This window comes from Sphaeramia orbicularis, chromosome 2, assembly GCF_902148855.1.
Source record: "Sphaeramia orbicularis chromosome 2, fSphaOr1.1, whole genome shotgun sequence".
Taxonomy (NCBI): Eukaryota; Metazoa; Chordata; class Actinopteri; order Kurtiformes; family Apogonidae; genus Sphaeramia; species Sphaeramia orbicularis.
In genome coordinates, this window is record NC_043958.1 from 25,327,116 (window position 1) to 25,341,676 (window position 14,561).

Here is a 14,561-nt window from a genome sequence, read left to right on the forward strand (position 1 = left end):
GACTGGTGTTGGAATCGAACCCAGGACCTTTTTGCTGTGAGGCACCAGTGCTAACCTCTGCACCACCGTGTCACCCGAGACAGTAGCCCTCATTTCTCTGTACTGTGGCTCTTCCTCCCACTGCTCTGGGGGTTCTTCCATCCATGCCCCATCCATGCCTAGAAGGTCAAATATCAGCCAGGACTGGGGTCCCACAAGGTTGTCCAGGTCAGGCTGCTGTCCATGCCATGTGAATACTGCAGGTTTGGGGTTGGCCTGCAGTTGTTTTGCCATGGCTGCTTTGGTTTCTATTGGTACAGACTTAGTACCACAAGAGACTCAGTCAGGTACCATATGTGACGCAGTATGGATGTCTGTACTTTAGGCACTTTAGTGTCCATTTAGTATCCATAAAGTATGGTAATGCATTTAAAAACAGTTTTTTGGCATTTTTTGGCGTTTTTTGATGGGCCCTTCATACTTTGTGGTGGTGGTGGTGGTGGTGGGGTCAAACACTGACGGATTTTGCTGAAATTTTTTTGGGGGGGCTATTATCATGTTGGAGATTAACTGGTTTAAATAACACCATGATCTGAAGAGAAAAGTGATTTTTGAGATGCCCTATTTTGTATGTTTTACGGTAGGTCAATAAAACTGTTGATATGTCACAGTGAGTCCCAGTTTTTTTTTACTGTTACCAGTTATATTTATAATCTACACATCCCAAGGAATCCAATGATACCAAGTTCATAGGATTGTGTGTGTGTGTGGGGGGTGCACGAGGGACCATCCTGGCCCATGGTCTAATACATCCCCACCCAGCTGATCCTCCTCCCGTCTCCTTCCACCTCCCCTCCCACTTAAAGAGTTACACAGTCTTATTGCACGAGGGACAAATGACTTTGCATATCTAGTGGTGGAGCAGTTCAATGAGCGCAGTCTGTCGGTAAAGGTGCTCCTCTGCTGGTTTAGGACACTGCATAATGGGTGGTTGCCATTATTCATGATTGCCCTCAGTCTGGACAGGGTTCTCTGCTCTGCCACTTCTATGGAGTCCAGCTTCAGGCCCACCACAGAGCCCACCTTCTTCATGATCTTATTCAGGCACTGGATGTTCTTCTTGCTGCCACTACCCCCCCAGCAGGTCACAGTGTAAAAAACAACACTAGCCACTGCAGAGTTATAAAACATCTGTAGTGATGATGCCAGCCTGCGCAGGAAGTAGAGCCTGCTCTGACTCTTCTTATAGACATGTTCAGTGTTCACAGACCAGTCCAGTTTATTGTCTATTATCAGGCCAAGGTATTTGTAGGAGGGCACCATTTCGACCGCCTCCCCCTCAGTGTAAAAAGGGAGTGGGGTGAGGGGCTTGCGCCTGAAGTCCAGCATCATCCCCTTAGTTTTTGATAAATTTAGGAGCAGCTGGTTCTTCTGGCACCACCCTACAAAGTCACTCACCAGTCTCCTGTATTCCCCCTCCTCATTCCCCTCGATACATGCCACAACTGCTGTGTCGTCAGAGTACTTCTGCATAAGGCAGCGTCCTGAGTTGTGTTGGAAATCGGCAGTATACAAAGTGAAGAGGATGGGGGACAACACAGTCCCCTGTGGAGCTCCCGTACTGCTGGAGGTGGTGCTGGATACACAGCTACCAATCCTGACAAACTGTGTTCTGTCAGTTAGGTAGTCTGTTATCCAGGAGATGAGGAGTGGGTCTACCTGCATTGTGGCTAGTTTCTCCTGCAACAGAGGGGGCTGAATGGTGTTAAATGCACTGGAGAAATCAGAAAAAAGGATCCTCACAGCGCAGCCTCCCTCCTCAAGGTAGGAGAGAGTCTGGTGGAGTAGGTACAGGACAGCATCCTCCACCCCTATCCCCTCTCTATATGCAAACTGGAGTGAGTCTAGAGCATGCTGCACCTGCGACCCCAGATGATCCAGTGCCAGCCTCTCCATCGACTTCATCACCTGTGAGGTGAAAGCAATGGGCTGAAAGTCATTTGGGTCTTTGGGATTTTTCCTCTTGGGAACAGTGATAATACAGGATGTCTTCCATAATGAGGGGACCTTCCCCAGGTGCAGGCTTAGGTTGAAGACATGCTGAAGAGGATCTGGTGGGGGAGGTGGTCATAAAGCTCTGGGTCCATAAAGACCCAGAGCTGCTTTTATGGCAGGTCGGACTTTGAAAGCATGTTAAAGCTCTACCGTGTGATGTGGCATTTTTACACTTTTCTTTTGTCATCTTAAAATGCTCCTAATAAGTGTGTGTCAAACTAAAATGTAAAAGAAATCCACCAGGTATTGAAACTCAAAAATGTTTAATTCTCATATATTTCTAATAAAAGTCTGACCAATCATTGTAGTCGGTCCGAGTAAAATAACTGGCCGAATCTGGCTGAGCCTCCTGTCAATCATCCATCACGGCCGTCCAGCATCCGATCCATTATCTCCGTCTCACATCCGATATGTGTCCCTCTGAATCTGACGCTTCACTCGTGCTGCTTCTCCTGTCACTGACCACAGTCTACTGTCTAGGATGTGTTTGGATAGAACTGACATGCACATGTGGAAGGGATTAAACGGATTTATGAACAGAAACGACAACTGAGGGGCACAAACAGGAGTCTGATGAATGAAGGATGGAGATAAAAGTCTGGAAGTCAGCTGTACTGGACTGAACAGGTCTGCATAAAGCTCAGCTTTTATGACGGTGGGACTCATACAGGTACATGTACATGGTGTCACACATGTAAGATGATGTAGGATGATAATTGTATGGACTATGAAACCTCAAATGTCCACGGAAAATTTGCGGAGGCCACGCGTTCACAGTGCGCGCGCCCATCCCCTGGGCACTGCAGTGAAGACACTGACCCAGTACTGCACAGACCAGGTCTACTGATGGAACAGGAGGCGCGGGCCCGCGGCAGGTGGATCATGCATCTGATTACTGAGGGAGGGGTTCGCGGACACGCCAAAACGGACCGGACCTCCACCTCTGCTTCCTCCTGTTTCCATCGCGCATCAGGAGAGGAGGAGGAGCCTCAGAGCTCAGGTGGAGGGAAGGGGGCGGGGCTTTGGAGGGAGGCAGGTTGTTCATGTTCAAACTTTCACTAAGTGCTGTGAGAAATGCTACATCGGTAGGTATAGCTTTAAGTTTCAGTTTTGTTTTTTGCTAGTGTAAGTAATGCTATTTATGGACCGCACCCCCCCTAACCCATAAGGTAAGGTAAGGTAAGGACAGGTAAATGTGTGAAGATAATGCACAGGGGGCCTGGGCTTCCACTACATCTGCCTGATGGCCATAACATAAGTTGTAGCAGGTATGTAGAATGAAAACATTATTTCAGATCATCACTGCCTTTGTAACTATTGACCTCATTGCATCATCCACAGCAACTGATTGTACACAAGCAAGAATGTCAAACAATACATTTTTTAAGTACCTTCGATGCTTCTTAGCAGTGACCCATTGTACCGTTAGGGTTATAGCTGAGCTATGTTTAAACAGATATAGATTGTGCTTCAGTTACATGTTAAATGAAATTTAATAGCGTGCATATTGGTTTTACAGTTTTAAAAAGAAGAGCAAACATCATAAGGTTAAAACAAAAACTACACATTTTCCACATCTTTGTGGTTTTCATACAAGTGAAAACAGCTCGCCTGTATTTATGACAAATACTACCTTAAAATATCTTTAAAAAAAATATATATATATATATTCATTTTTACTATTGTTGAAACATATACCAGCAGTCTACATAAAGTTATCAGTGACTTTAAAATGTATAGTTTCAGGATAGTGCATGCACCCATACCATAATACAGAGAAAAATTCTACACTGAAAATAATCTGTTTGTATTACAGAAAAAGTTTAATTAACTTGCATGAGTAAATTACTTTGATTTCCTCTATTGGTCCTGGATCATACTTATAATATATAATAAATGACCTCAGCACTAAGACAAGTTGAACATGTTCCATGTCTGAGCAGATAAAACAGGGTAAATGTCTGCTTTGTCAAAGAAACCGAAGTCAGATGAAATGGACACAGAGTAGGCTCCCATGTTGTCAATAAGAAGCCAGTCCCCAACTTGAACCTCAGGCATCCAGTAGTTGGCAGTGACTCTGTCCAGGCTGTCGCAGGTCGGACCCCAGATAATGGACCGGTATCTCTTCTCACCGCTCTCCACCACCTATGGACATTACATTTAGGACAAACATCTGGCTGCATATAAAGTATGTAGTATATGATCAAATTACCCTGTGGAGATACGGAGCCACATTTGTGTGGGCAGGATCATTTATGAGGCAGTTTAAGGAGCCAAAGACTCCATCACTGATGTAGTACATCATCACTCTGTCATTCTCAGGATCTGGGAAAGCAGACATTTTACAATTAACATTTTAGCTAAAACACAAGAAGTGGTTGAACACTAATAATGAGTATTTAGGTAATTCTGTTACCATTTGATCATTTGCTGATCAGTTACGAACTAGTACAATTATAACAGGGTCTCACATTTCCTTATTTTACATGACATGGAAACATCAGTATGATAATATCCTGTTAGTGACAGAACTGGAGCTTTGTGCCCACAGTGTGATGTCACAGGATAATGTCTGGTGTTGATATGGTCTATAGCAGACCTGGGCATTTTACGGCCCGCAGGCTCTGACCGGCCCATGTAAGATTCGTAAGACATTACAAAATAAACAGATTTTCTCATTTTACCTAACGCGTGGATTGAATGTGCATTGCTTTTATTTTGAAGTTGTGGGTTTTTTTTACGTTGTTCATAGGTACGTAAGGTATGTGTCAAGCCTGCAACCAGACGTTAGTCTGGGGTGGTCTGTCTTTTATGTTGTTTGTCTCTTCCAGTTTTATTTTGTTAGTTTTTCCCTCATGTGTCGTGTCTGTCGTCTTTACTTCCCTTTCCTGATCGTGGTCACCTTTTCCCTGATTACCTGACTCTGCCCTGATTTGTGCCACCTGTGTCTCGTTGTCTTCCCTCCCTTTTGTGTATTTAAGTCCAGTCTCTTCCTCTGTTCAGACGCCAGTTTGTAATCTCTTGTAGTTACTTACCAGCGTTCTGATCTTGTCTGTTTGTCTGACTTCCTGTTTTTGACCCGTTTTTGCCATCTTGATTTTTGCCTTTTGCCTGCTCCCTGTCGGTTTTGTCTGCCTCATCTGCCTTCCTGGTTTTGACCGTCCTGCCTTACTTATTGGTACGTGAGTTTGTCTATCCCTTATGTCCTGTTGCCCGTCTGTTAGCTTTCCCGTGCATGACCTGTTTCCATCCCTGACCTCCCTCTGCTTTTCCCTGGTCGGGAAACTGGCTCCGGTAACCGAGCTGCGCAAAGGGTTCACGTCCTCAGCCTGGAGGACGGATCCGAAGAGGATTTCACCAACCATTGTCCTCAAGATTGTGTCACTCATTCTCATTATCAACCTGTTTGTATATTCGGTGACAAATAAATCCCTTGAACTTTATTTTTTGCCTCTGACTTCTGCATTTGGATTCTGTGCCTTTACTAGTAGCATCACAGTATGTAAGGTATGTAAGTGATGCATGTTACTGAACTGACGTTGTCGTAAGCAGGTTACAGGTGTTAGGATGACTTTCACCCCCAGAATGTCGACTAAAAAAAAAGGTAGATGCTGAATGCAGGGTTTTCCAGAAGACATGGACTGCTAAGTATTTATTTACTGAAGTCAGAGGTAAAGCGGTGTGTTTGGTTTGCAGAGACCAGATTGCCGTGTTCAAAGATTACAATTTGAGTCAACATCATGAGACAAAACATTCAGAGAAATATAAAAACTTGAATGATGCTGAAATGGCGTGGATATTGGAAGATTTGGTAGCTAAGCTACAAAAGTGACAAGGGTTTTTTACCAAGCTTCACACATCCAGGGATGCAGCAACCAGGACCAGCTTTGTAATACCCCACAAAATCACTAAAAACAGTAAGCCATTCTCAGAGGGAGAGTTTGTAAAAGAGTGCTTGGTGGACTCTGCAGCACTAATATGTCCTGAAAAACAAGAAGCATTTGAGCAACTCCCGCTGTCCAGGCGCACCGTGACCAGAAGGATCGAGGACATTGTGGGAAATTTGGAGCTTCAGCTGCAACGTGAAGTGGCAAATTTGGACTTTTTTTCCTTGACTTTGGACGAGAGCTGTGATGTCCGTGACACAGCCCAGTTACTTGTATTTGTCTGTGGGATAACGGACTTCAGCAGCAATGCGCTCAATGAAAGGGACGACAACGGGGAGCGATCTGTTCACAGAGGTAAATGCATGCATGGACACACTGGGACTGAAATGGGACAGACTGACGGGTGTCACAACGGACGGTTGTCCAAATCTAACAGGAAAAAGGGTCGGGCTGTTGAAACGTATGTAAGACAAAGTGACTGAAATCAACCCAGATCAGAAAGTGTTATTTTTGTGTGTTATTTTACATCAGCATGTGTTGTGCAAGTCAGTGCTTAAAATTGACGATGTGATTGATGTTGTAACTAAAATAGTAAACTTTATCAGGGCACGAGCATTGAATCACAGGCAGTTTGTTGCACTTTTAGAGGAGCACGAGACTGAACATAGTGACATCAGCTATCACACAGCTGTCTGATGGCTCAGCCTGGGCAAAGTGCTGAAAAGAGTCTGGGATCTGAAAGCAGTGGTCCGAGAGTTTTGTGAGAAGAAAGGCAAAGACATCCCAGAGCTCAGATAAGAAGTGGATGGCAGATTTTGCATTTGCTGTTGATGTGACTACACTGATGACTGCACTGAACACTAAACTGCAAGGCAAGGGCCTTTTTGTCCATGAAATGCACCACCTGGTGAAGGCTTTCATGACGAAGTTACAGTTTCTTTCTAGGTAACTGGAGAGCAACAATCTCACTCATATGCAAACCCTGAAAGAAGTTGCACCATCAGATGATAACCTCCGCAGGTACTCATCTATGTTAGGAGCACTGCATGGTGACTTTTCAAGGCGATTTAAAGATCTCAGAACAATGGAGAGTGAAATGCACTTGATTTCCTCTCCATTTACCTGCAGTGCGGATGATGTCCAGCTGGAACTCATTGACCTGCAGTCTGATGCAGTACTGGCAGAGCACTTTAAGTCACAACCACTGCTGAAATTCTACTCTTGACATGCTCAGAAGATGTTTGCTCTCTTTGGCTCTACCTATATATGTGAACAAACATTCTCAGTGATGAAGTTTAACAAGTCCAGGTACAGATCAAGGTTATAATAGTTTTGGATTTTTAATTATAGTTTAGTTTTAATTAGTTTTGACTTTTTTTTCTCTTATTCAGTTAATTTTAATTAGTTTTTAGAGCAGGTTTGTTAGTTTTTATTAGTTATCGTTTTTTTCTGAATGCTTAGTTTTAGTTTAGTTTAGTTTAGTGTTTAGTATTAGTTTTAGTTATTTCATATATTTTATCTTCCTCATCATCCTATTCAAAGAAATTAGTGAGGCGTGGATATGGGTTACCCTGGACACTTTATTTGGGGGTCGGGTTAGGGCGACTCATGGACTGAGCAGAGACACAATGTACCGTACAATGTATAAATTCCCTATAGCAGGTTGAGGTGGGGGTGCAATCCATACACAACGTCACTTACGTGAAGCAATGCGAAGATGTGCAAAGTATGAGAGGAGATGCACAAAGCAGCCAGCAGTTAAAGCAGATAGAAACATATATAAACCAGCTAACCAGCAGTTAAAGCAGATAGGAACATATATAAACCAGCTAACCAGCAGTTAAAGCAGATAGAAACATATATAAACCAGCTAACCAGCAGTTAAAGCAGATAGAAACATATATAAACCAGCTAACCAGCAGTTAAAGCAGATAGAAACATATATAAACCAGCTAACCAGCAGTTAAAGCAGATAGAAACATATATGAACCAGCTAACCAGCAGTTAAAGCAGATAGGAACATATTATAAACCAGCTAACCAGCAGTTAAAGCAGATAGAAACATATATAACCAGCTAACCAGCAGTTAAAGCAGATAGAAACATATATAAACCAGCAGTTAAAGCAGATAGAAACATATATAAACCACTTATAAACATATATAACCCAGTTCCTCATCAGTAAACCACACCTTAGCAGATATCTCATCTCTTAATCATCTTCAGTTCCATTATTAGCCAACTTTGCTTCAGTTCAGTTCAGCTAGCTGTAGCTAGTAACATCAAACGTTTTTTAACATTCTAACAGGTTCCATACCTCTGTAATTGGATTAGTTTTCATCCTCCTCTTTTCTCCTCTTCTAAACTGTGCAGTTCAGGGCTTGGAAGGCCTTTTCATGATGATAAACTCTCCAGTTTTAACCTGGATGCTAGTCCTGTTTGACTCTGTCCTTTAGCTCTGCTCTGTCTCTGTCACTCACGCGCACACACACGGTACGCCAAAAAAAAAAAAGAAAAAAAAGAAAAAAAACCCGACCCATGTATCACTAAAGTAAACCCCAGACAGGACTGTGCTGCTGTGTCCCAGCTTTAGTCCGTATGTTCCAGGTAGAGTGTGGACCAGAAGATGACTGGAAACCACCAGTGACCAGACATGACAGACTGTGTAGTGTCGTATGGTGTCACCAGCTCAAACTGCTGGAGCCAAATAAATTAATTTCATATCAATCCGACATTGACAGAAACGAAAACGAAGGGAATTGTATCCATAATTTTTATACGTTTTAGTTAGTTTTGTAAGCTCACAATACAGTTTCAGTTAGTTATCGTTTTTTTCTTTTAATTAGAGTTTTTATTAATTTCAGTTAACGAAAATGTTTTTTCAATTTTAGTTTTCGTCATTTCGTTCGTTTTCGTTAACGATAATAACCTTGGTACAGATCCTATCTTACTGATGATCATCTGTCAGCTGAGCTTCGCATCTCCACCTCAGACATTCAACCTGACTTTGATGCACTTGTTAAAGACCAACAGAGACTAGATTTCTCTCACTGAAGAGAAAAGAACTGAAAAACACAGAATGAGTGATGAGTGTGAATATGATGTAACTACAAATGTAGGCATCATTATTTTCTAATATGATGTATCTTACTGAAAGTGGCTGAAAATGGTCACTAATATAATGACTCAAAAACTGTTCAAATGTTCATATTTTGTTAACCATTGTTTTGAGAAATTTTATTAAGTAAATGTCATTTCTTCTAAGATAACCTCTCTTTTTCATTGCTCAATTATAACATATACTCTCACCAGTCTTACCAACCTATCAAAACAATGTTATTTACTATTTTATATAAAGAAACACAATTAATATAATGCAGACTTTAGTTCAGCCTTTCGGTCCGGCCCTCCAAAATTTTTTCTTGTTCTCATGTGGCCCCATGTAAAAAATAATTGCCCACCCCTGGTCTATAGACACATTATACACACCTCTGATTTGAGTCACATCATCCATGACAACTTTTTTAGCAAAAACGTTCACAGCCAGTGTGAAGGCTGAGTCCACATAGTACCGTCCTGGTTCAGCAATGACCTGCACCCCACTGTCAGCCGGGAAGAATTTATCCAACGCCTCGTTGATTACCTTTGAAAACTAGGACAATAAAATACCACAGGTATACAATCATACATACAGGTCGTAATAAATTCTAGGTAATCTTAGGTGAACATCAGGAGGAGCACCACATCTCAATTACTCCCCCTCTGGTCTTTGACCTATAAATACCTATCATGCAACATCTGCAATGAGCCACAAAACATAGAATAACATGAAAACTAAAAGCCTTTTTAGCATAACTTTAACCAGGGAGCAGCTTTCACTTCAAATCAACAGGAACCATTTTGAGGTCTGAATTCCAGTTCTAAACAACAGGTGGTTATTATGGATAATTCTATAACCCAGTATCATGGGTTTTGTGTGTATTCTGCACCCACCTTGAATGTGATCAGTTCTAGAAGACTCCTATCATCCATTCCAGTGGCTCATAATGTATTGAAAAGTGGACAACCACTCCAGATTTAGAAGCTATGGACATGATTCCACCTACAGATGCCCATTTAATGGTGCATTCTGACTTGAGTTTGTCTGACTGTCTTTAACTGAATCCATTAATCATTTGCTTTTGTAGTTTTCTGGTTCATACTGTAGAAACACGTAATCATCAAGATATTCTTTATACCTCATCAAATTGAATCTGAAAGCCCTCTTTCCCAGGGAATCCACCACCGATATCTAATAGTCTCATCTGAAATCCCAGCAAAACCTGAAAGAAAAATATCTGTCAGTTAGTACTTTAACAAAAACAACCTAAGATTATTAAGAGTCTGGCCTATAGACTAGCTCTAAATAAAGTGTCATGAGACAAATTTTGTTATGATTTGACACTATATATATAAAATTTGACTGATTGACTTGATTGATGAAAAGTAGTAAATATACTGTTTCTAAAAATACTGAACGTGAGGCCTATCCCAAAACAAAACAAAATGAAGTGTGTAGTAATGGGGACCAGACCGCCTATGTCAAGACCGAGTCTTTGAAGGGTTGAGACCAAAACCGTTGGTTTTCAAATGGAGTCGAGACCGAGTCAAAACCGAGTCTTTCAGGAGTCGAGACTGAGTCAAGACAAAGACCATAAAAACAAGTCAGTTTTCATAGCAATGATTTAATACCACCCCAACAACAGTTAGATCTACAGACTAAGCTAGTCTGGGAAATGTTTACAGGAGCAGTCTGACACACTCTTGTCTACTTAACTTCTTCGTATGGACTTTTCACTATCATTAAAAAAAATCCCTGCCATATGCATCATCTTCTGCCAGTTTTCAAAACTGCTTCAACAGCACTGCTCTGTCATCAACATGTTAAGCCCATCCAAGTCTTTGGCAATTACTGTTTTGTGATTATGAAAGGCAAATTTTATGACTCCAGATTGGTCGCTCATCTTGTCTCTGCTCTGTGATTGCAGCAGCAACTGAAGTGAAGTCACTGATACTCACTGAATGCAGAATCTTTGCATTGCACCATGGGATGTACTTTTCAAATAATGCCCGTCAACATTCCAAGATTGGACTCAAGTACTACAACACTAAGTGTGTTAAAAATTGTGTTCTACATTTCACGTTTTATGTATTTGATTATTATGTGATAAACTTCTTGCACCACCTGCTGTTGTGGAGGATGAAAATTTCAAATCCTTCATCATAAACACAGCAGAAAGACTAAAAACAGGTATATGCTGTGGTTATTACTCAGACATGATCTGTTACAGTCATGTGATCTACCAACATGTACTTAATGGGTATTTAATAAACTAAATGTATTTGTTAATCATGTTCTGTTCTTGCTAAAACACTTATATATAGCATGTGTCTTTTTTCATTTGCTAAGTTTTGTCAGGAAATGACCTCTCTACTTACCGCTGTGTCAAAGACATGCCGAGCATCTTCGATGGCCTGTCTGTACGCCAAACTATCTGTGCATCCACTACCTACATGGAAACTGACTCCGATGACCTCTAAGTCCAGCTCTTTACATCGTTCCAGCAGCTTCTTAACCACTGATGGTTTGGTTCCAAACTTTTGGCTGAGTTTTATTGCTGACTTGGAGTCATCCACTGCAATCCGCAGAACTAGTCTGGAAAGATTGTTGTTAACCAGTGAAGAACGAACAATTCACAATAGGATCTGATCAACACAACACTTTGTGTTTACTTACTTTGCTCTGGTGTGACAAGCAGAAATCTTTAGGAGTTCCTCCTCACAGTCAAATGTCATCATGTCCACTCCACGAGTACTGGCATATTTGATGTGGGATTGTGGTTTTGTGGTATGTGCGAAAATGATTTTCTCAGGAGTGACTCCAAGAGACAAGACCAGCTCTATCTCACCCTGTAATCAATGAAAATGTGTTTAAAATGTGCAAGGAAATAAGAGGAAAACATCTCCAAGTGAAGACTGTGGACGACAGAAAACACAGTGTTGGGTTTTTTTGGGAGTACCTTGCTGGCACAGTCAAAGCCTGTACCCAGAGTGCTCAGCATCCTGATCACTGCTGGGGTGCTGTTGCACTTCACTGCATAGAAAGGCTTCACTCGAGGTAGAGTCCTGAGCCATCTGATGTGCTTTTGGTGTAAATCATCCAAATTTGCCACATGGAATGACACTTCACTGTCCTGAATAAATGAAGCAGAATTCACTTACACAATGTATTAATAACACAACTGGAGGTATATGATGTCTGGGATACTTACCACTGAATGACGCTCTTTGATTTTATCATTTATGAAATCACTGATAGTTTTGGTTGTATCTAAAATTTCAATGTCACAAAGATCCATGACTAACACTGAAATTAAAAAAATTGAAGAAACAGATACGTCAGCATACACTTAAAAATATAAACTTCTCAAGCTCAAATACAAAAGTCTTCAAATTATGTTGTACAAGCAGACATTAGCTCTGAACACACACTTAGAAGTTCTTCTCCTCAACAAGTGTTCTCCTCTGGTCCAAACTTAAGTAGAAAATCACACCAACAGTGTGAGTTTATAAATGATGGTTTTCCCCTCCTACAATTTTTAATGTGGCACCAGGAGCTCATCCTTTGTTGACATCAGATAAACCCAACTCTTGGTTGACTTCATCCCAGATCATAGCCAGCCGCACCTTTTTTTTTTCTTTTTTTTTTTTTTCCAATTGTAAGAAGACTGCAGGGGCAGTGGCGTTTCTAGCTCATTTTTGGGAGTGCTGAAGAGAATTTTTTTAATGTCCATTTTTAACAAGCTATACAAATGTCCAAACCATATACAGTAAATGGTAGAGCAGCACACCCTGCCTCGAAAATGGTTTGATCAAACCCCCCACCCACCTTTCCCCGACTCGGACTCTGAGTCTTCATCTGCACAGAGCATGTGCAGCCTTCCAGAGTTGATGAGATACTGTAGTGGTGTAAGTACCTGGTTTAAACCAGGATATGTGACACATTTCTTTATTTCTACCACTCGATACCAACACATGATTATCACCAGTCCTCATCTGCATCTGCAAACGTAGATCACTGATGTTGTTAGGTATGACTGAGCTGATGGTTTTTGTAGCTAGGAAACATTCCAGGTGGTCTGTCAACCTCTGTCCTCTGTTTGAACTGGAAGGATCTCATCAGTGATATAAGATTTTTTTTTTTTTTTTTTTTAAGAGCCAGGTTCAGGTAAGAGTGTAAGATCAAATAGTGTGACTTCATTTTCCACAGAAACCAAATATTCTATTAGACTGATGTTGTAAGTTGGATAAATGTATCAGTTTATATCTCTTTTTCCATATGAAACACATTGTTTCGTTATTTGCCTTTTGGTTGACAATATAAAGAGAGAGAGGGGAGCAGAGAGAGGGCTTTTTTTTGTTAGTATTCTTATTAGTATTTTTTCATATTTATGTAGGCCTTCATCTAGTTGAATACAATATATGTGTGTGTGATTGTTTGTGAAAGGAGGGAGAGATGAAAGAAGGGAAGGAGAGGAAAGAGTGCAAGATCAGGAAGAACCAGGTAAGAAAAAGGATGACAGAATAGTGGAAAATCAGTAACTGAAAGAAACAAAAAAGCATGCCATTCACAATATAATTTTACTACTGTGCTGACCCATGGGAAACCATGGGTTCTAGATGTGATAGATAATAAACTCACCTCTGATACACTTCATTCTTTTACTGTCCTGATAAATTCCACTGGCATTTTCAGATGAATAACCACTCATAAACTCTTAGCTGGCATGTCTGTTTCTGCACATGAAATCTGACACCATGGCAATGTGGCCCAGTTTTTGTTGTTACTAGTAGGGCTGTGCGACTGAAAAATCATAGAGTGTAAAAACATCTAAGCAGCATATAGTCGGTCCACGACCTCAACTCAGGTTTAATGTGAACTCACACAAACTGATCAATACAATTAATCAATCAATAATATCCATGTCCAAAAAAACAGCTGATGAACATCATGTCACACATAGAAGAAAAACACAAACACATATGAATGTGAGTCCACTACAGTCCAGTAAAATCCACTATATAGTCCAACCCCCATACCCCAGTCTGCTCCAGTCCACTAGAGTCCCTTAGAGTCCACTTCAGACTGTAGTTTTATTCCAGTCTTCTTCCATCTGTGTCCACAGACTCTGTCAGACTGGTCCATGGGTCCAGTGTGTGTTCAGGCAGACTGGAGGTCCCCTCTAACCAGTCCAGGTCCTGGTTCTCAGGGTGTGAAGGACACTTGGACCTTCATGGTGCCCAGGTGGTCTGTAGGGAGCTGGGCTGTGGGGCTCCTGCGCTCCTCCAGGGGGCGCTCTATGGAGAAGTGGAGGCTCCTGTGGTGCAGACGTTCACCTGCGAAGGCCATGAGTCTGCTCTGCTGGACTGTGGAAGCTCAGGGTCACAGACCTGCTCATCTGGAACAGCTGTGGACCTTACCTGCACAGGTGGAGCTTTGAGTGACACCAGCTGACATCAGTTCACTCACTTTAATCTCATTTATCTGTCACTTGTATTTGATCAGATCCTGATGATGTCAGACTGGTAGGAGGAGCCAGTC

General features: G+C 41.6%; 1 protein-coding gene across 1 annotated transcript; it reads right to left on the minus strand.

Annotated features, from left to right (window-relative positions):
- Positions 1 to 3,942: 3,942 nt before the first annotated feature.
- On the minus strand, positions 3,943 to 12,320 carry LOC115436574 (ornithine decarboxylase-like). The gene is made up of 8 exons (XM_030159454.1): positions 12,232 to 12,320; positions 11,980 to 12,153; positions 11,697 to 11,869; positions 11,399 to 11,615; positions 10,159 to 10,242; positions 9,410 to 9,572; positions 4,247 to 4,359; positions 3,943 to 4,179 (listed from the first exon to the last, which is right to left on the minus strand). Exons 1-8 carry the CDS (start codon positions 12,316 to 12,318, stop codon positions 3,943 to 3,945), a joined length of 1,248 nt encoding a protein of 415 aa, XP_030015314.1. The 5' UTR covers positions 12,319 to 12,320.
- Between the last annotated feature and the right edge of the window lie 2,241 nt (positions 12,321 to 14,561).

Coding starts and splice junctions, on each gene's coding strand:
- LOC115436574 (XM_030159454.1), bottom strand. CDS start 12,318: ATGGATCTTTGTGACATTGAAATTTTAGATACAACCAAAACTATCAGT. Junction 10,243..11,398: donor GGCATGTCTTTGACACAGCG/GTAAGTAGAGAG, acceptor TTTTTCTTTCAG/GTTTTGCTGGGATTTCAGAT. Junction 9,573..10,158: donor TTCAGATTCAATTTGATGAG/GTATAAAGAATA, acceptor TTATTGTCCTAG/TTTTCAAAGGTAATCAACGA.